This window comes from Uranotaenia lowii, chromosome 3 (genome assembly GCF_029784155.1).
Source record: "Uranotaenia lowii strain MFRU-FL chromosome 3, ASM2978415v1, whole genome shotgun sequence".
NCBI lineage: Eukaryota > Metazoa > Arthropoda > Insecta > Diptera > Culicidae > Uranotaenia > Uranotaenia lowii.
In genome coordinates, this window is record NC_073693.1 from 12,633,625 (window position 1) to 12,657,364 (window position 23,740).

General features: G+C 32.3%; 1 protein-coding gene across 2 annotated transcripts in view; it reads right to left on the reverse strand.

The window, feature by feature from the left end:
• The window catches only part of LOC129750899 (E3 ubiquitin-protein ligase AMFR-like), a 135,030-nt gene that overhangs the window by 37,722 nt on the left and 73,568 nt on the right, over positions 1–23,740 (reverse strand). For both annotated transcript variants that reach the window (XM_055746067.1, XM_055746066.1), the window contains exons 5-6: positions 23,283–23,363; positions 761–916 (exon numbers count right to left, since the gene is read on the reverse strand). In XM_055746067.1, the coding sequence (XP_055602042.1) occupies positions 761–916; positions 23,283–23,363 (237 nt within the window). The remainder of the gene's footprint in view (positions 1–760; positions 917–23,282; positions 23,364–23,740) is intronic.

The window sequence follows — 23,740 nt, forward strand, 5'->3', positions numbered from 1 at the left end:
ATGTAAACGCTAATAAAATACCCGAAATCAAACATCGATAACTTTTCAATTAAAATGTCGTAAAAATAGAGCAGATATCGTTCATCAAATAAAAAGATTCCAAAATTAGCCCTAGCTATCAACGGCACGCGTTTCCAACAGCTCACGCACCTTCAAAAATGTATCAGATTTTCCCACGTTTCACGAAAAAAAAATCTAACGTAGGGCACGCAACAACTTTTGATGGGTTCCAGCGACAGCTGAAGGCGGGTGGAAATCAATCAAACAACTTCACCTAAAACCAGAATAGAAGTGACTTCCAATCTAGTCTTAACTAAGACAAAAGCATTGAAACTGTGGGCCCAAAAAGGCAACACGCCGAAAGGATAACCGGTAAGCAGCAGCACCAGCAGAAATCCAGATTGACAGGTTTTTGTCACAGTAAGTTAATGACCGATTGGCCGATATGTGGTGCGCCCGGCGACGAATCAGGAAGTGTTTTGATCGCATTCAGATTAGCCACCACGCCGGTTTATTAAAACTGGAACTTGGGGCTTTAGTCGAGTGCAAAGGGGATTGTCTGTCTTATCGGGTGACACGTGGAAGTCGGCATCTAAATTGGAACTAATTTTTTATCCCAGCTGTAAAGTGGTTGGAGTCCTTGGCCCACAACAGGTAAGACTATCCCACCCCTCAATTTTAACGTCATCACTTCTCCTGGGGGTATCGATTGCGTGACCTATAAATATGAAACTAGCTAGCACTAACTATGTACACTTACCTCGGCTGCCATGAAGGCAAAAGTATTGAAGCCGCTGATAAAAACGCCAACCCCAATCGATACGATTAGCATGAAGCCGGACAGCGTTAGGATGGCCGATAGGAGCGCTATCAGTCGGAAGTGGGACCATCCCGGGGTAGTCGGTGAGAAGGAGAGCTGGAAAGAAACAGGGAAGAGGAATATTCGTTAATATTTCATCGTACTATTACGGAGGTTTTTTTTTTTAATTTTTCAAGTCAAATATGATGGATGTGGAAAAATTGAAATAAAAAAATAACAAAATTTTGAAACACGTCAAAAATGATAAGACACCTACCAGAAATAAAAAAAGTTAAATGAAACAAAAATTACAAATCTAAAAGTTAGAATTATTATTGAAATGATTAAAATAGGGTGGCCACTTAATTGTAGTTTTTTTATTATCCGCATTTTTCCCGACTTTTCCTCGCATGGACTCATGAAATTCCCGATTCTCATGATTAATTCATTCAAATCAAAAGCTAAAAACTCTTAAATATGCTATGATTTCTGAAGAAATTGTCATGAAATACTAAGATTTCATATTTAAAAAATCTCAGTGTGACCGGCTCACATTCTGCGCATATTCATATCCTCACAACAAAACCAGTTTCGAAATCAAAGAATGTTTAAAAATCCAAACCAAATTAAGAGAATGCACAAATTTTGGAATCAATTAGGATTAAGGCCGTTTTGAGTAATTTACAGAAATTTTCAAAGCAGTGATAATATTAGAAAAAATAAGTAATTTTCCATCTGAAACTTTATTATTATAATTTTATGATTTTTTTTTTTAAGAATAAAGCTATTTAAAACAAAGCGGAAAGTAGAAAAGGTGCGTTTTAGAAAAATTGGTTCTATTAAAAAAATTGCTTTCATTGCTTTCACATTTCGAATAAAGAACATTTAAAGATTCAATTAAGTGAAATCAATTAAGTGGAATCAAGTATCAAACAAAAATGAATTTACACAAGAAATCAAATGATGTATTTCTCGTTGATTTGATCCATACAAGCACAATGGTACCAAAATTTGGAATGCTTTCCCCATAATACGCCATCTGAAAATGTTTCCTTATTTTATACAGGAGATAAACATGGTAAAAAAGTTTACTAAAGGTTCAAAATAATCAATTAAAAAATAAATTTAAGTATTCAAACCCTTAAAACTCAACGTTACTCAACTCGCATTTATTGAAAGTACTTTTTCATGGCGAACCGTTTTATCAAAGATTCAACGATTCAAGAAATCTGCGGCAGAAAAAAATTATACGAAGAACTATGAAACTGAGCCTTCTTCATCATGCTCCGAAGTAGTCCAATGACAATGTGGCATTACTTTTTTGTTTTAATGAGTACATATAAGCTAATTTTTTACAATTACCTATTACTTAAACTCCATATGCGAATATCGATCGTAACATAATTTACATATGTGTTGACGGTTTATGATTAGAATTTTTTCCAAAAAAGTAGATGCAAGCTCAACAGGAGTTACCATATAAGATCGCAAAAAACTCAAATGGAAAATGTCTTATTTCTACCTGCTATTAATCGGTAATATTTGGACTGAATTTTAAAAAAAATCGTTTTAATAAGCTCGTAGTTTCGAGTTTAGTTCTTTAGAACATGGGTTGAACATAAAATGCAAAATTTTCCAGTTTTTCTGGACCATTTCAAGGCAATGAGAAAAATAATTCCGATTTATTGAAGGAACTTTCCGATGTTAACAAAAACGAAAAGTACGCAAAAATGACAAAAATGCTTTAAATGCTTTAAAAATGGCACAAATCGTAAAAATAACAATAATAACAAAAATGATTAAAAGGGACAAAAATTAAACAAATTAATTAAATAAAAAGCATGGATGAGAAAAATTACAAAATAACAATAATTTAAAAAATGGAAAAGACCAAACATCAAAATTGACGAAATTTCAAAATAATAAGAAAATTACTAAACTTGCAAAAATGAAAAATGTAAAATCGATATGACGGAAAAATTAAAAACAAAAAATACAGAAAAACGTAAACAACAAAAATACTAAGAATTCTGAAACTTCGAAAAAATGATGAATATTATAAAAAAAATTCAAGCCATACCTTAAAAAGGAAAAATATAACTTAAAACGGAAAAAACAATCGTGAAAAATACACAAAATAATACGACAAAATAATAAATATAACAAAAATTCTCAAAAACAGGACAAAAATAATAAAATGATAAAAATGAAAAAATAAAGCTAAAAAACTGTAAACGACAAAATTGACTACAATGACAATAATGAGATTGATGATATTATTGACACAAATGACAAATAGAACATATATTACAAAAATAACTAAAAAAAAGAAATATGACAGAAATTAAAAATATTACAAACATTAAAAGTATGACAAAGATGACAAATTTGAAAAAAATGGGAAAACAAAGAAAATGACAAATAGAACAAAAAAGACTAAAACAATTCAAAATGTGACAAAAATTACAAAATGGTTAAAGGAGAATAAAAGGAGAAAAAATTTATAATGAACAATATGATAAAAAATTAAAATATATATGAAAAAACAAAATAACACAATAAAAATTTTAAAAACAATAAAAATGAAAAACAATTACAAAAATGAAAAACAATTACAAAAATGAAAAAAAGAGAAAATAAGAATAAAAAAACATAAAAAAATATATGACAAAAATAAGCATTTTGCCATTTTTTTTCGTTTTTTAATTTTGGATCATTTCTGACGTTTATGTCAGTTATATGATTTTTGCCATTTATTAATATTTTTAATTTTTTTCCAAATTTGTTTTTTCGTCCCTACTTTCTGTTTTTTAGTAATTTTAGTAATTTTTGTCGTTTTTTTTTATTGTTTTCAAAATTTGCATTTTTTTTTAAATTTTCCGGTTTTGACATTTGTGTCAGCTTTGTATTTTTGTTGTGAACTTATTTTTTTTTTTAATTTTTATTATTTTGTTCATTCGGTCAGTTTTTCAAAATTTGTTATTTTTCGTTGAAATTTTTGTCATGAGTGTCGTGTTGTCTTCATTGCCATTTTTATCATTTTTGTGGTTACAATTTTTGTAATGTTAGACTTTTTGATTTTTGTCAGTTTAGTTATTTTTGAAATTTAAATTTAGATCGTTTGGACATTTTTGTTTGTTTTGTTATTTTTGTTATTTGTTGTTTTTTTGTAATGTTATGCCATTTCTTGTAATTTTTAATTTTTTGTTATGGTTGTTAATTTTATCATTTTTTTTAGTTCTTGCTATTGGGGTTTTTTTTGGTAATTAAAAAAATGTTTTTGTGAATTTTGGAAATTTCCTGTCGTTTTTTGTTATTTTTGTCAGTGCCAATCTTTGAAGTCATGCTTTTTTTTTCCGGAGGTAAAAATAATATTTCCTGCTATTGACAGTACATTATAAAAGCTTAATCTTCTCAATTTGAAATAATGGTGCCGGCAACGTCCTAGTATTTTATGAAGATATTATCTAAGAGAGAGAAAATATCTTTTTCACATCATCGGATTCAGCGGATTTCCCAGAAAAAGAACCAAAACAACGAAAGCTTTAGATGTGGTTGAGAGATCAACTTTGAACTTACTTGAAGTCATTGTATTGTTTTCAAATCATTATTATTAGGTACAACATGAACCTGGTTTATACTTCTTCCACCTTTATTGAGCTCTTAATCAGAAATGAACTTCGAAAATGTTCTGAAATCTGTATCTACAAATCAAAAACATCATGTCTCACTAAATCACCACCAACACACGTTGAACGTCACCCCACCGAAATATATATATATATATATATATATATATATATATATATATATATATATATATATATATATATATATATATATATATATACATATATATATATATATATATATATATATATATATATATATATATATATATATATATATATATATATATATATATATATATGTATATATATATATATATATATATATATATATATATATATATATATATATATATATATATATATATATATATATATATATATATATATATATATATAATTATATATATATATATATATATATATATATATATATATATATATATATATATATATATATATATATATATATATATATATATATATTATATATATATATATATATATATATATATATATATAATTATATATATATATATATATATATATATATATATATATATATATATATATATATATATATATATATATATATATATATATATATATATATATATATATATATATATATATATATATATATATATATATATATATAATTATATATATATATATATAATTATATATATATATATATATATATATATATATATATATATATATATATATATATATATATATATATATATATATATATATATATACCATTTTGATGATGTACATATAAAAAAAAACGATCCGTAAAGAATTTTCCCGGTTTATATTTAAAATTCGAGGTGATTCCCGGTTTTCTCAATTCCATTTTCAATTCCCGGTTTTTTCCAGGTTCGCAAGTAGGACTAAAATGACAAATATGGCCTGAAATTTTAAAACATGACAGAAATCACAAAATGGTCAAACGAAAAAATTAAAAAAAATTACAACAAATTTAAAATGACAGATATGAAAAAAAGGGAAAGAAAATTACGAAAACGACAAAAATGGCAAAAATGAGCGATTTTTTAACGTTTATGTTATTTATATAAATATTATATTTTAGACATTTTTTAATATTTGTCATTTTTTCCAAATTTGTCTTTTTCGTCCTTATTTCAGTTTTTTTTGTAGTTATTTTTGTTGTGTTTTTTGTTATTTTCAACATTTGCGTTATTTTTTATGATTTTTTTAAAGTTTTGTCATTTGAGTCAGTTTTGTATTTTTGTTGTAAACTTGTAATTTTTTGTTTTGATTTTGGTCACTTTGTTTCTTCGGTCAGTTTTCTCAAATTTGATATTTTTTGTTGTTATTTTTATCATAAGTGTTATGTTGTGAATATTGCCTTTTTATCATGTTTGTGGTAATTGTGATTTAAATTTTTTTATAAGATTAATAATTCGAATTTTTAGTTAGTTTTGTAGTTCGATTTTTTTTTTTGTCATTTTTGTTCGTTTTGGACATTTTTGTCAGTTTTGTATTTTGTTGTTGTTGTTGTTATTTTATGTCATTTCTAGTAATTTTTAATTATTTGTCATTTTTGTTATAGTTGTAAATTTTAAATTTTTTTGTTTTTCTTGCCATTTTGTTTAAAAAAAATCAAAACAAAAAAAAAAATCTTCTATGTTATTTTCGGAAAGTTCCTGCCATTGTTTGTCATTTTTGTCAATTTTGTAATTTTTTTCAGTGCCAATCTTTGAAGTCGTGCTTTTGTTTAGAGGTCATATTTCCTCTATTATCAATAATGGTGCCGGCAAAGTCCTAGTTTTTATCTAAAAGAGTGATAGGAACATACAAGTATATATTTCCAACCTTACATCATCGGGCTAAGCAGAGTGTCCACAAAAAAAAACGATGAAAGCTTTAGAAGTGGTTGAAAGATCTTATTGTTTGTAGGAAAAAAAATCGTCACGTACGAATTCAAACTTTGAAGTCATTCAACGTCATTTTGCCAGTATAACGTATTGTTTTCAAATCATTTTTATAAGGTACAACATGATTTCTGGTTCCTGGTTTAAATTTTTTAAACCTTTGTGTAGCTCTTAATCCAAAATCAACTTCAAAAAGTTTCTGAAATCTGTATCTACTAAACCAAAAATTATTTTTCACGAATTGGTTGATGAAAATTCCATTTCAATAATTGAGAAATAATGTTTTGCATGTTTAAATCCCCGCCGACACACGTTAAACTTCGCCCCACCGCACAGTGGTCCAAAATGCGAAAAACGTGATCGTTGCTTATAATTTTTTTAGGTCACATTTTAGCATATCGGTGTCTTCGGAGAAGTTTGTCAGTAAAATTAGCTCTATAATAAAAAACTATTATTTTTCTGATTAATCCCCCTACAAGTGAGATAAAATTTCTAACTTCTCTGTTATAGGTTTTAGCTCTTTAATGTCTTCGACAAACTTGTTTAAAATCAAATTTTCTACAACTTTTTCTCAGATGCCAAGTTTCTAAAATATTTATTATCCGAGATATCGACCAAATAAGAAACTTAACCTCAAAAAATCAGTTTTTTAATAATAACTTTTTTCAGTAAATTTTAAGTTTTATATAATGTTCCACAAAGTTGTTTGTCTTACTAAAATACACCACTTTGTTGAACATTTCAAGTTTGTAAAATGTGATACTGCGGAGCTATGTTAAAAAGATTACTGAAAATAGGGCTTTTTCACGCCTTATTTTACAAACACCGGGCAACATCGGGCAGTCCGCTTTAGATGCAAAATAAAGTCGAAGATTTCGTCTACAAGATGCAGGTACAATCGTCAGTATCCACTTGTATCCAAGCGAGATACATCAATTTTACTTTTCCAAGTTTGTATTAAAAACAACGATTTCTATGAAAGCACATACAGCGCATTCTACTAGGTACGTGTGTTTTCTTCTAGCTTTTCCCTGCGCGATGTCAGAAGCAAAGGTTTGGAAGCGCATTTGTATTATTAGCATCTCCAGCTTGTAGAGGATATCTATTTCAATTGAACACACAATAACCTGTACTTATAATACGAATGCGCTTCCAAACCTTTGCTTCTGACATCGCGCAGGGAAAAGCTAGAAGAAAACACACGTACCTAGTAGAATGCGCTGTATGTGCTTTCATAGAAATCGTTGTTTTTAATACAAACTTGGAAAAGTAAAATTGATGTATCTCGCTTGGATACAAGTGGATACTGACGATTGTACCTGCATCTTGTAGACGAAATCTTCGACTTTATTTTGCATCTAAAGCGGGCTGCCTGATGTTGCCCGGTGTTTGTAAAATAAGGCGTGAAAAAGCCCTATTTTCAGTAATCTTTTTAACATAGCTCCGCAGTATCACATTTTACAAACTTGAAATGTTCAACAAAGTGGTGTATTTTAGTAAGACAAACAACTTTGTGGAACATTATATAAAACTTAAAATTTACTGAAAAAAGTTATTATAAAAAAACTGATTTTTTGAGGTTAAGTTTCTTATTTGGCCGATATCTCGGATAATAAATATTTTAGAAACTTGGCATCTGAGAAAAAGTTGTAGAAAATTTGATTTTAAACAAGTTTGTCGAAGACATTAAAGAGCTAAAACCTATAACAGAGAAGTTAGAAATGTTATCTCACTTGTAGGGGGATTAATCAGAAAAATAATAGTTTTTTATTATAGAGCTAATTTTACTGACAAACTTCTCCGAAGACACCAATATGCTAAAATGTGACCTAAAAAAGTTATAAGCAACGATCACGTTTTTCGCATTTTGGACCACTGTGCACCGGAACAATTATCTCGCCATCATGTTCCCATTAAAGAAACTACTATCCATCGTAAATACACTAACCAAACAAGAAACAATTAGCTCTCCATAACCTTTATCGTTTGTACCGAAAGTAATCTAAACGGCATGATCACCAATTTTAGTCGGTAGCCAAACGTTTCGTTCTGCCGGAATGAATTCGGAAGGTGCTTTTGGGACCAAGACAGCAAAAAAAAGCAAAACACCACATATCAGAAGCCGCCACGTGAGTCGTCAATTCTTGGGGATTCTCAAAGCCCCAACTAAATTAAGCGTGGCAGCAAAGTGGTCTCATACATAAAACGTTCGATGGCTATCTTAAATCTAGCTTTGATGAGGGTGCTCGACACATTCTGTCACCTGACTCCTAAGTTATTGAATGTTTACTAGATATACGACTATTAAGTGATTATGGGCAGCAAATAAGCTAGCATTATCGGTAATAGGTACTAGACAGAGTTTTTTTTTCGTTTCAAAGTATCACAACAAATACACACATCGTTTATCAGCTTTTAGTTGCGTTTCGGTTCAAATTCCAGTATTCAATCGAGCCATGCGTCACGAACGAATCGATTTTGGTAAGGGGGCAGTCAGTTTAAATCGGCCAGTGAAGGTTCGTTCTAGCGTCGATTCAAGTTCAATGCTGCAGGATTTAGCGCCAAAGTTTAGCCGGATGAAGTTCAGAGACAGACTAGAAGAGAGATACGGAAAGCGACTCGACACCTTCGACTGCAACATGTATGAGCGCAACCGGTTTCCGATCATGTTTAGTTTTTGTTTTTTTTTTTTTCAAGCCTAATAATTTATTTCCTTTGAAATCGATAGTGTTTGGTGGAAAAAAATTGTAGAACATAGGTCAACACAAATTACGTTGAAGAGGTTTCTGTTGATTGCCTACAATTTCAATTAATCCGATCATAAACATTTTGTTCATTGGCTAAAAAATTGACCAGTGTAAAGTTTTGGCTGAATCAGACATGATAAAGAGTTGCCCCAGTTGCAGTTCAAAGTTTGGATTTGGAAAATGCAACTGGTAAAATTGTACTTTTGTTCAGCCATTGACTTAGGGATTATGAAAAATTTGGAAAAAACTGACAAAAACAACGAAAAAACCAAAAACTAAACGACAAAAAACACAAATTAATTTTTACGGCTTTATCGATGAATGTTATGTTTACATAGTGCGAACATTTCGAGATTTGTTAGTTATTGATGGATAGAAGAAGATCAGAAGAAAATTATAAATGGGTGTTGGAAATGACCTTCAACACCTATAATTTTCTTCTATCCATCTTTAACTTTCAAGTGTTGAAATGATCTCACTATGAGAACATAACATTCACCGATAAGGCCGTAAACATTATTTTCAAACCAAATTCACGGTGATAAGTCTTAATAAATAAAAACTTTAAAAAAATTAACTCGCTGGAACTTAACAAACAACAAAAGTGATAAAGAAAAAGTAACCATAACGAATAATATGACAAGCAATTAAAATAATAATAATCATGGGAATTTTTTTTATTATCTGACGGGTTTGCGCCGGGGGTCTTCAGATTTTCCCCAAAATTGAAAATTTGGTTCATTTTTGCGACTTAAAAACACATGTATTTTTTCAGATTTCTAGCATTTTTATTTTTTGAGTTAGCTTCGGTTAGATTTTTTTGTCAATAAAAAATAACCATTTTTCAAAGCTACATAACTCTGTTGTTTCTCAACGGAAATTATAAAATAGCACATCAAAATGCATTTAAATTTTATCAGCTTTCCAAATAGAATAGTTGAAAAAAATTAAATAATGACCTTCAACATGAAAAGTTGTAAATAAACTTTAAAAGGCGTCTAAAAGTACCGTCTGCACCACCGAATATTTTGCAAAAAATCCCATTGTGTAGCTCGATTCATGATGCAACTTTCATCTGAAGACTCCAAAGTGGGCCATTAACACCTTGAAGAGTTATGAAAGAAATAATGACAATAAATCTCTTTTTTTGCATCGAAAACAAACAATGGTCGAACAACTGCACTCACATATGGAGATAGCAAGCACTTCTAACAACATGGAAACAAAAGAACTTATCAAAGCTGGTAAAAAACACTATTTTTTCGTCCTTTTCAGACTGCCCTTACTCGCATAACAGTCCCATATGAATTTTCGTCATTTTAGGTCAACATAAGGCTTAAACATAAAAGACTAAAAAATAAGGTTTTGTTCTAGAAATTTCGTAAAAAATATCGATTCGTGGCTGTCCTATATGAAATATACCTGAATAACTGTCCCATATGTGAAATTCCACGGATTTGGTTACTTTTCAATGTTTCTTTCGGCGAAATAGTCTTTGGTTTATTGTTTGAATCATTTAAACATTTTTTTAACTCACTTGATGTCGAATGATGCACACTAGTTTTCGAAGGCAGGTCTGACTTTCTTAGGAATGACTTCCTGAGCGAAAAACTATCGGATGCAATCAAAAATCGTAAAAAGATTCAACTTACAATGTGGAATTCATGATATTTTTTTGCAAAAGTATGTTTCTTTTTCTGACAATTGCATTTAGAAGTTCAAAAATGATCAAATTTAAGTCTTAGAAAGTAGCTTGGTGAGAAAAATATATTTTGTATGGGACTGTTATGCTAGTAGATTCGAAAAAGGTTTCAAATATGGTCGATTAACAGTCCCATAATGAATAAAAATGGTGCTCTCGACCTTACCAATAACCCAATTTCGAAAATTTCAGGCCTAACGATTTATTATGACAACCTAGAAACGATTTTCGTTTATGCTGAAAGTGGTGGTCACAATTTAAAAATAAATTCCAAAACAGAAAAAGCTGATTGTCTCGCTTGCTTATTTTTGTATATGGGACTGTTATGAAAGAAGGGGCCGTAGATTGTTGCAGCTTAACTGACTTCATGTTATGTCCAAGAATCTAATAACGTATTCGTTTATACCCAGTTTTGCACCAGGTCACAACAAGTTATGCACATTTTACTGTAATTTTTAGAAGTTTATGCGCTAAGTTTTGCATCCGTAATTCCCCAGATTTGATTTAAAATGGACGGTGGAACACTGAAGATTCGTGTGTGAGCGATCGAGGTAGCAAAACACTGACGACGAATTATGTTCGTTCTAGTATGGTAAACCTCAAAACTAGGCGAATGTAGAAAACGAATACGGTAAAAGTATCATATTTTCATCTTTTACAGCCTGGACTGGCCATACTGAGCTCTTTGATTATTTCTACAACAATTGTGCCACTTTCTCATACTTTTTTGATCATCAGTTGTCCACTCAGAATATCTGACAGCACTACTGTGTTTATTGTTTACTTAGTTATTATTATTAAATCAACAAATCATATATTGATCCAAATGATATTTAAAAATTAAGAGACTAACTGCAAATACAAATCTACACTGAACTTAGAACACTAAGAATTCTGCTGCGGAATACAACCTTCGAAACGTCAAAACCAAAATGCTCTGAGAAGCGGTTAAAAGTCTTGATGACGCCAATTATTGCAGAGTTGGCCCCGTAATTGTTTAGTTTAACAGGAACGTAGAGCTGAAGATCCCGATTCCTCAAACCACGAGGTCGGACGCTAAGTGGAAGAACTTCCAAAAGTGCGGGAGAGTCGATTCTTGATGAAAGCAGATCAGCGAAGAAAGACGCACGAGTGCCGGTCCTGCGGGCTTGCAGCGTGTCGATGTAGATCAGGCGGCAGCGGCTTTCGTAGCTGGGAAGTCGAAATGGGTCTTGCCAGTTTAAGTGTCAAAGGGCATACCTCAAAAAACGCCGTTGTATGGCTTCGATGCGATCAGAACCGTTTTGATAATATGGGCACCAAACCACAGTGAAGCATATCGGTATAGATGGCATCAGTTTGGGATTTCTTTGCAAACTTTCATGCACAAACGAGGTAAAGGTTAGTAAGTTAGTTGTAGTTGAGCGTTGAAGCATAAATCCATGCTGGTCGTTGGAGAGGTTGTGCTTGCAGGACATGAAAATGGGATCTAAAACCACCAATTCGAAAAGTTTGGCTATAGCACGCAGAGCAGAAATTCCTCGGTAATTATTAACATCTTTCCTATATCCCTTTTTGTGAAGCGGGAACATGTAAGCTTCTTTCAACAGTGAAGGGAAGGTGGCCTGGTCTAGCGAAGGCTGGAAGATAAGCCTGATAGGAGTCAGCCAAGAAGGCATAAAACGCTTCAGGTATCCCATCCGGGCCCGTAGAGAAGGAGTTTTTGAGCTTAGTGGCTGCTTTAGAGATGGTTGTGTCCTCGACTGTAATACCGTTTAAAGAAAAGCCCAGTGGTGAAACACTCCTGATGGCAGATGTCCGAGAATTTATTGGCAAAGAGATCGTAGATTCCAGAGTCATAGTTCGCCATGATGCCATCCAGGAACATGCAGGACGGTGTTCCAGGTTCATTTCGCTGATTCTTGACGTGATTCCAGAAGGATTTTGGGCTAGTATTGAGGTTTTGCTGAATTCGACTAAGATGGTTTAAATAGCTAAGTTGACAGGCTTTTTTATAGGCGGAGTTGAGTTTGCGATCTTCTTCTTTGGTATGCGGAGATTTGTGCTTGTTGTAATTTTACTGTTAATTAATATAAAAGGAGTATTAAGTCTAATTACAGGGTTCCTAATACACTTTAAACTTAACTCCGGAAAACATCTCTCGAAACGTCGAAGTCAAAGTGCTCAGAAAAACGGATGAATGTGTTCATAACACCGATGATAGCGCTATTAGCTCCATAATTGTTCAAACGAATGGGAACATACAATCGAAAATCTTGGTTTCTAAGTCCACGGGGTCGCACACTTAGAGGTATGGCTTCCAGTAGAGTGGGGCATTCGATTCACGATGTCAAGAGATCGGCGACGGAGGAGGCTCGTGCTGCGTTTCTGCGGGCTTGAAGTGTATCCATGTCTATGAGACGGCATCGATATTCATAGCTTGGCAAGTGAAACGGATCTTGCCAAGGCAGGTGCCCAAGGGCGAATCGCAAGAAGCGCCGCTGTATAGCCTAGTGATAGTGAACAATACTGCAATACAAACTTTTCAGGCAATCCACATCCTTGAAACTCCTTGGAAACTCGAAATAAGAATCTAAGACTTCTCGAGGCTTTGTCGACAACGTAGTTTGTGTGTGTCCTGAATTTCAGCTTGCAGTCTAGAATTTCGCCTAGATCATTGATGTGTTCTACGTATGCGATTGGCTTATCTCCGAGGAAGTACACAGCGGAAAAAGGCTGCGATTCAATGGCAGGCAGTTAATGTCAAACCAGGGAGCAAGAGGTTTAATTGATTTTGTAGGAAATCGATATCGAACTGGCCGTTGATGTAGTAAAATAGTTTTAGGTCTTAGCCTTAGCCTTAGCTTAGCCTAGCTTTGGGCCGTCGAGGAGTGAGAGCGCATCGTTGAAGTAGAATAAGAAGATAATCGGTCCTAAATGGCTTCCCTGAGGCACACCAGAAGAAGCAGGGAATTGTCTGGAGAAAGTCTCGCGTGCGAACTTTTAATTTACGTCCAGATAAGTAGCTTCGGAACCAGCCAAGAAAAGTTCCACAGAAACCCAGGCATTCGAGCTTTCTAATGGCAATATCGTGATTGATTTCAAACCCCGCAGACAAATCGGAGTAACTAGCGTCAGTGTGAGACTTCGCACAGCAACATTTTCTTGCACGTAAGAAGTAAACGTCCCCTCAGTTCTTAAATTGAGAATGCTGAACAGCATCGCGTGCCTCGCCCTTGGTAATGCCTTCGTGAACGCATCAGCTTACTGATCTTCAGTGAAGATGTGTCGCAAAGGTATTTACTTCACGTTCACACGTCGTACTTCACATCCAAGTTTGCTCTGATCGGTCTGCGTCCAGGTACTGGATGCAAACGATGTTGTCAACGAGTAAGTGTGTCAGCTAAAAACCTTCCTTTACCGCAAGGCACAGTGCGCTAACCTTAGCACTGACATTCGAACGCTAAGATGACTGTGAACAACCAATCAAATCGTTGAACGGCTGCTCGGTGTAAACCACACCACCGTTTAGCCTCGTCGAGCTCGAGTTTCCTACTTCTACAGGGTTTCGGCACCCATTTCCTTGTTGGACTTCCAGAAGCCTTATTTATCCCGGCATTACAGCTTTGTGATGATTTGAGGTAGCTCCTCATCAATATCAGCGGCTACGTTAACCACGGATATTGGTCAGACACAGATTTTGCCCTGATTTTTGCTCAGAGTGTCCAGATTTTACAGACTTCCAAAACTGAGTGACGGAATCAACGTTCATGTGTCGGATATGATCCATAAGTGCCAGATGATACTTGAAATTTCACCAATCACTCATTAAATTTTTTTTAATAAGATCCTCAACACCTGGTACCCCTGCTTGTCGCCGACTTCCGAGCCAAACTGGACGACTACTGCCGGGGATCGAGATTTGAAGGAGAAGCTCGCACCAAGAGTTCATCTTTCAATATTCAGCTACGCTGCAAGGCAGTTAGCATGTTAACAAAAATACATAAATCGATAAAATAGAAGAAATGACAATTGACTATATAAATGTACAAAAAAATAACAAAAAAAAAATGGAAAAAAAATCTAAAAATATCACAAACATAAAGGACATAACAAAAACGAACAATAATTGGCAATTTTGTAATTTTCAATTTTGTTATTTCTTGTCATTTTTGTTATTTTTGGAATCACTGTCATTTTTGTCATTTTTGATATATTCGTCATTTCAGTTTTTTCTAATTATTGTCATTTTTGTAATTTCTGTCATTTTTGTATTTTTTTTTATTTTTGTCTTTTCTGTTATTTTTGTCATTTTCGTCATTTTTGACATTTTGGGTCTATTTGTGGTTTTAGTTATTTTTGTAATTTTCACCAATTATAATTTTTGTAATTTTATAAATTTATGTTTTTCGAGTCATTTGGAAAATTTTCGGTTTAAAACCAAGAGACTCAGAATAAGAAATGAAGCATAACTGCTTATGAAATCTTGCCACATTGGCTTCTGATGATAAACCAGTGACTTCCGTTATAGTTGAGACAAAACGGCAATTAGAATAAATCAAACAGCTCCCAATCAGCACCCTTCAATTAGCCTAGAAAATTTCCGATCCAACAATTATACGCACATTAGAGGGCTACACAAAGGCTACCGATTGGTTTTCGTGACGGAACGCTACCATGCAATCGGAACTGCCCAGATTCCTTCCATCCTTCCATTGGCACCTTTGCTCGCGAGATCCTTACTTACGCTACGAGATAAGGGTGGCTTACACCCCGCTTAATTTCTTATTACTGATCAGTGAGTGAAAGGGTACCGAAACTGGTTTTTCATTATAATGCCGGCAATTATGGGCGGTAAATCATGTTTGGCTCGGCTTGCAGCTAAACTTGCGACAAATGACCCGATTCCGGCTAACTACCGATATCCTCGTTTGTTTCTGCAAGAAACATTGAGGTGGTTTTCTTTAAACCAAGTTGTCTCTAGAACTAATTTTTGAAATTAAAAAAAATTACGAATAATTCTAAACTTCTATCAGTCAAATATTATATCACGAAGCCGGTAGGAGCCACCGTTAAAAATACACATTCTTACATATGGGTGTCGAAATTCGCGGGTAATTTCTAACGAGATCTGCTGAATCAACAGTTGTCTGACGTTCTCGAGCATCTAAATACATGAGTGGGTACATGCACATCACATACATCGTACAGTAAAGTAGTAGCAGCCGGTTAACTGCTAACTAGCCCTGTCACTGCTTCCTATATACTGAGCTGAGCTGAACTGAAATGAGTAAACGGCTTGTCTGGTAAATAGGTAGCTCGCGATAATCGACGTGGTTGCATGTGCAGAAAGTGGCACGGTTCGGTACATGAATCAATGAAAAAAGGTGAATGGTTCAGAGATTGATGAGTTCGCGGGAAAAGTCTCAAGCAAGGTTGCCGAAATCACAGAAAAATCTGTAATTTCACAGAATTTTGAGAAAATTTTCATCACAGAATCTGTGTCACAGAACACAGAATTTTGAAATTTTCACAGATTTTACAGAATTTTTGAATTTTGAATCGATTTTTCGAAATTATAATTTATTATGACAGTATGAAATTTGGATTTCTTACTTTGAATTAGAAAAGTATGATAAGATTGGTAATGGTAATAATGATAATTATCCAACTAAAATGTGAAAAAGACACAAGTTATTATGAATTTTTTATGAAATTCAAGGAAATAGCATCACAGAAATCCATCACAGAATTTTTGGGTAAAATCACAGAAAGTCAGATTTTTTTTTCTCAAAAACACAGAATTTATTTCGGCAACCTTGGTCTCAAGCTCTAAAGGAGCTGCAGGAAAAAAAAAACTCATAAAAATTGTACCTTCACTCTTGAGAAAGTAAAATTGTCATTGAATGTCATTCAAGACATGTTTGTTTGAGCTTGAGATTAGGAGAGTTTGTCTATTCAGCGGCATAACTAGGGTGAGTGCTCCTACTTTAGTCCTAAAATGCCGAAAATTGTAAATAATTCATTTTTCTTGCAAAGGATAAAGATGCTGCTAAGTGCACAATGAACTCTTATTCTTCCTGAATCCTTCCATGCCGCTTTTTGCCATAAAAAGTCTTTCTCATAAAATTTTCAACGTTTATAAAAATGTGCCTCCTATTCAGTGGTAAATTAGACAGCTCAATTAGTGGGGTGCGTTTTGAGAAATGAGAGGAAATAAGGAAAAATCACGTTTTTCAGTGTCCAAGCCAATATTTAAAGGGTTATTACTTTCACTATGGAGAATATGAACCAGATTACCTATTTTTCCTAAAATAAATGAAAATCAATGGAAAACCCGGAAAATTTGTAAAGGGTCCAAATATAGGATACTTTGACTTTGATGTTCCATTTTTAGACCTAACATCACAAAAACTTTGTGTGAATACCAAACAAATCAACAAAAGTGCGAATTTTTAATTGGGGCATAATTCAGAACCAATATTGAACATATCTTACATTTTTTGTTAGCTTTACACAAATAAACTATAAGTTAGTAGACATATAAAAATTTGAGCTATTTTTCTGCTGATAGAGCTGACGGGGAGTAAAAGTGTTTAAAATATTTATGACAGAAATGTAAGTTTTTTAAGTCGTTAAAAGGCTGTAATATTTTTTATGGTAATATTTAATTAAAGATTACACTTTTAATGAATTTGTTTATTTATTTTCGAAAAATCATATATTTTATAAGAATTTTAGATATAGGTCCAATTGAAGGTACCAGTACAGTACCAAAATAGGAACAGTAGGTTCAAAGATGGAAATTTTGATCATCAATATCTATGCAAATCTTTTAATAAAGGCGAAACCTATGTTGAAAATTCTCATTGAAACTTGTAGATAAGATAATGAACTATTAATAAATTTCTTTAAAGATAGAAAGCTCCCGTTTGTTTATGAGAAAAGCGTGATTATTTAAAAACCACCGCTTAAAGGGTCCAAAGTAGGGCAACTAACCCTACATACGGTGAAATTTTGTGTTTCGAAAAAGCACAGCAGAGTTGAATTATAATTATTATGCATGCAGAAAAAACCCAAAATATGAGCGCTAATAATCATAGCAGCTTTGCCTACTAGCGACACGTCGCATCCGTCACGACGTTGAAAATAATAACGACGCACAGCAAGTTTCCTAGGAGACTTGAAGGATTCGATTGATAGTCTAAGGAAAATGTACCTACAGTAAATATCATAAACAATGTTCGACTACTATATCGAAATCGCCTACTGGACTGAAAAAAGAAAAACAAACCTACGAATGACAAGAATCTCGCTAGTAAAAAAGCGTCGCTAGTCCTTCTGTCGCTATTCGGTTTGGTGCTATACACATAATATAATGTAAGTTGGACACGCTGAAAAAAATGTTCTAAGAAGGCGGTGCTCTATAATGAAGTTTTCACGGCCTTCTACGGCGAAGATCGGTCCAAATAAAAAACATCGATGACGAAAATCTCCAAAAATGGCAAAAATGCCTGACGTGAAAACCTACCTCGTTAAAAATCTACCTACTATGACGAATACTTTCTACGAAACAAACTTTTTTGATGAAGTTCTTCTACAATTAGAACGTTCTTGGAGCAAGATCTCCCACATCTCTCGATTTAGAAAAATGCCAAGCTCCGAGGTAAGCTTCAAAGAAAAAAAGAAACTAGCCAGAAAGACTTTTCAAGCAATACCTCACAAGAAAATTTTCTAAGTACGCCGCCCAACAAAACTTTTTATGAAGACTTTTTAAGAAGACCTTCCAAAAAGTTCTTCAAAGAAAAAGATCTCCCAAGAAGACCAGCTAAGAGGACTTTAGCAGAAGCCCTTACAACAGTTCCAATATGTGTTTCAAAAAAAACTTTCAAGAAGACCTTTCAGGAAGACTACCAAAAAACTAACCTTTCGCAGAAAACTTCGAAGCAGATCTTTTTAGAAGACTTTCAAAAACGTCCTAAAAAATCACTTGTCAGGAAGACTGTACAAAACGACCTTTCAAGATCTTGCAAGATAACCTTTCAGAAAGATCTTCGAAAAAGACCTTACAGGGAGACCTTGCAAGACCTTCGAAGATACCTTTCCAATGAGATTCAAAAAGAAGACCTTTCCAGAAGCATAGCTTAGCTTGTTCGACTACTCATATCCACCTTAAATCATTATATCCGAAATGTTTCACTAACATTGTATTACGAACCGGAACGATATAATACTTTGATAATTTAAAAAAAAATCGATTCAATACACTTGACAGTGAATTGTATCCTTTTGTTGCCATTCTTGTCATTTTTGCCATTTTTGCCACTTTTGTTAATTTTTTCATTTTTGTAATTTTTGTCATTTTTGAAATTTTTGTAATTTTTGTCATTTTTGAAATTTTGGTCATTTTTTTCATTTTGTCATTTTGGTCCTTTTGGTCCTTTTGGTCCTTTTGGTCATTTTGGTCATTTTTATTATTATGGTCATTTTAGTCATTTTTGTTATTATGGACATTTTGGTCATTTTGATCATTTCGGTCGTTTTTTCATTTTTGTCATTTTTCTCATTTAATTCATTTTGGTCTTTTGATCATTTTTGTTGTTTCTCTCATTTTTGTCCTTTTTGTACTTTTGGTCATTATTGTCATTTTTTGACATTTTTGTCATTTTGGTCATTTATGCCATTTTTTGTCATTTTTGTCATTTTGTTATTATATCGTTTTGGTCATTTTAGTTATTTTTGTATTTGGATTTATCGCTGCGAATGTTTGCTCTTGGATTTTATCGACTTTTTTTCGGCGAGTTGTAATAAAAAAAAATCAATTTTTACCAGTTGTCCAGACGTTTCGAGCTACTATGCTCTCGCTCCTCTTCAGTGGACACTAAAATTATATTTTTCTTTAAACATTCAATTTTTATTTTTATTTTCAATTGAAACTTACAAATTACTGTTATTTTTGTCATTTTAGTCATTTTGTCGTTTTGATAATTTTTGTCATTCATGTCATTTTTGTCATTTTGTAATTTTGGTCATTTTATTCTTTTGGTCTTTTGGTCGTTTTGGTCATTTTTGTTATTTTTCTCTTTTTTGTCATGTTGATCAGTTTTGTCCTTTAAGCCATTAAGGCCATTTTAGTTATTTTTGTCATTTTTTGACACTTTTGTCATTTTGGTCATTTTTGGTCATTTTTTGTCATTTTTGTTATTTTGTTCTTATGTCGTTTTGGTCATCTAAGTTATTTTTGTCATTTTTGCCATTTTGTGATTTTGTCGTTTTGAACATTTTTGTAGTTTTGGTAATTTTTGCCATTTTTGCAATTTTTGTCACTTTAGACATTTTTGTCATTTTGATTATTTTCTTCATTTTTGTAAATTTGGTCATTTTGGTCAATTTTCTCATTTTGGCAATTTTCCTCATTTTGGTCATTTTAGTAATTATGGTAATTTTGTAAATTTTTGTCATTTTCACTTTTTTTGTTAATGTTATTTTTGGTTAATTTTTGTCATTAAGGAATTTTTTTTTTATTCTAAATTCATTTGTTATTTTGTTAATTTTGTATTTTTTTTTTCACTTTGGTCATTTATATCAATTTGTCATTTTTTGCCAATTTCGTTAGTTTTGATATTTTTGTGTCATTTGTGATATTTCAGATTTTTCATTTTTGAAATTTTCATCATTTTTGGTCATTTTTGTAATTTTTGCATTTTTTCAATGTGTCATTTTTGTCATTTGTGTCATTTTTGTCATTTTTGTCATTTTTGTCATTTTTGTCATTTTGGTCATTTTAGTCATTTTAGTAATTATGGTAATTTTGTTAATTTTGGTCATTTTTTTTCATTTTCACTTTTTTTGTATTTTTGTTTTATTTTCGATATTTTTTTCGTCATTTTGTAATTTTTTTTATTTTAAATTCATTTGTTATTTTGTTGAATTTGTAATTTTTTTCATTTTGGTCATTTTTATCAATTTGTCATTTTTGCCAATTTCGTCATTTTTGAAATTTTAGCGTCATTTGTGATATTTCAGTTTTGTCGTTTTTGAAATATTCATCATTCTCGATCATTTTTGTAATTTTTGTAATTTTTTCAATTTGTCATTTTATTCATTTTTGTCATTTGTGTCTTTTTTGTCATTTTCATCATTTTCGTCATTTTTGTCATTTTTGTCATTTCTGTAATTTTTGTCATGTTTGTTATCAATGTCATTTTTGTCATTTTTGTATATTTTTTAATGTTGTTAAATGTTAATGTTATTTTTGTGACATTTTTGTCATTTTTTTCTTTTTTGTCATTTTTTCCTGTTTTGTCATTTTTGTCATGTTGGTCATTTATGTCATTTTTGTAATTTTCTTGTCATTTTGCCAATATTTCTTTCAATTTTGTAAGTTTTGTTAATTTTTTTTCTATCAATTTTGTAATTTTCCTCAAAGAACCCATTTTCTCATTCGTGTCATTTTTGTAAAGTTTGTCAATTTTGTTTAGTTTGTAAATTTTATAATTTTTGTCAATCGGTTCATTATGTCAACTTTTTTTTATTTCTGCCGATTTGGTAAATTTTTTCAATTGTCAATTTCGTCAAATTTGTCTTTTTTTGTCGATTTGGTTATTTTTGACAATTTCGTTAGTTTAGTCGATTTGGTCCATTTTCACAATTTTGTAAATTTGGAATATTTTGACAATTTTGTCATTTTGTCAATTGTGTAGCTCTTGTTAAATTTGTAAAATTGGTCAATTTTTATAAAAAATTCCTGGAATTTTCGCGACTAAGAATGAATTAAACATTTTGCAATTGAGTGAATTTTGTTTTGGCCTGAATATTATCAAACAATGCTTGATTTGAGATTCGGGTACCGGGAAAAAACTTGTATCCCTTGATGCAAAGTAATTCATTTCATTAGGAAACGGGCTTCCGTCCTAAATTTTTGAATCCGGTTCAGCTAAAAACTGAAATGGAATACAAAGAGAATGAAAGCACTTTACAGTGCTAATCAACATTGAAATTTGACAATAATAATGACAATAATCATGACGATTTCCATTTTGTAGGAAGCTACCCCTCGTTTATTTACTCACGGGAAATTTTACACCAATAAAACGAGCTCATCGCTTATCGTGCCTATGACGTCATGAAAAATATGACGGCATACATATTTTTCATGATTTTTGGATATTCCTAGCAAACTAAACGGACACGCTTTTTTGGAGTGAAATTTCTATGATATTTACTATGAAACAAATTTCAAGCTATTTTTTCTATCTTTCTTCTATAGATTGTAGAGAACAAAATTAATTTTTTTAGATAAAAATAATAGTTGATAAAGGTATGTCTAAGACCCATAATTAATGACCTCTCAAATCGACCGATAGCCATACCTTTCTGTAAGAAAGGCAAAACATATTTGAAGCTAATTTCAAATTACTTTTAAGGTCGATTATGACGGAAAGAGTATCCAGAATCTTGATTTGAGTTGTTTTCGCTAGAATGACAAAGTTAAGTGCCATTATACATCTAACGCTGAACCCCTCAAATGTAATTCTATCAGCAAGTCAGCAGATCTTATCAAGCCCTGGACCACAATCTTGTGTACTTAGAACGAAGTATTTGTGCCATGAACCAACTACTCATAACGTAAACAAACCAACTAAGTTAAACTGGCCGATTATCATACAATAGCTAGCGCAGCCGCGAGTTAACCCAATAAAGGTGCCAGGGCGCAATAAAACAGCCATCGCTCCGAGACGGGTCTGCGGAAAGAAACAGAAAGTGCAGCTGAGACAATCGACCCAAAAACTGGAATGCGACTTCAAAAGGGTTTAAGGTTTGTTTAGGCAGAGGAATTTGTTGAAGAAGAAAAAAACAATTGGTTAAACACCGCTTAGAATAGCTGAAATGGTAAGACAAAATTTAAGACTTTTCAATTTTTTACTCAAGACAATAATCGTTGAAGCATTTCGAAGATGACGCATCGAATCAGCCGTTTTACAACAAGAGTAACTAGACTTTTGCTACGGAGAGTGCACAAAGTACCACACATGAGGCGTACTTTACCATTCTCAATATTTGAACAGGCTTAAACAATTGAGTTCGCCACGCGGAAAGCGAAGGTACCTTTCCATTTACAGTAAAAAATGTGGCAAGTGATAAATTGTTTCCTTTCCTCGCCTTTGTTAATTAAAGTTTACGGCCAATCAAAGGAAAAATAAAGGGATTCAATCATCAGAGAATAATTGAATTAAGATAAGCGTACCAAATTGACGGGAGTTGTTCCTGAAAGTTAGTTCCCAATCATTATCTAATTCTTCAAAACCACCTGAATGTGACGCCTATAAAAAATTAACAGCCCATCGATTCGGTTTGCTAGGCTTAGTGAATGTAGTTCGGATCATATCATCATCCTAATAAATAGTTTTCGATTTCGTTCGCAGTAATTGGATTCGTTTGAATAATTGTTAGTGAATCGATGAATGTTTTTTATTAGCCCTTTCGGGACGTCTTCGTTTAAATAGTGAGTAGTGTACTTACATATTCGAAACGGTCCTTGCTCAGCTGCGACAGAAGGTGCAGGAATCCTAGCACCGAAAACCACGACACCCAGAGGATAACCTGTGGAAATGAAAGTCAGCTATTAGTTTTGAGTTATAGTTTACTATTGGCTAATAAAATCTTTTATTGAGGAATGTGAGGCTTTGAGTTCAAAAAATGTATTCTAAAATAAAACAAATTTACTAAAAAAAAATATTTAGCGTAATCGTAGTCATGCCTAGGATTTTTTTCAAACCCTTGGAACAATTGTTGTTTTTGTTTATTACTTTTGGAAGTCGTTTGTCAATTCAATGAAATCACCTTCGCAAATGACACATTTCGTTTTAGGCACACCCTTGCTAAAATGTTCCGGCAAATTCAACCTCAGCTCATAAAAAATGCCATAAAAAGATAACGTTCTATGAAACCAAAGGGTGTTGAAAGCAACTCATCTACAT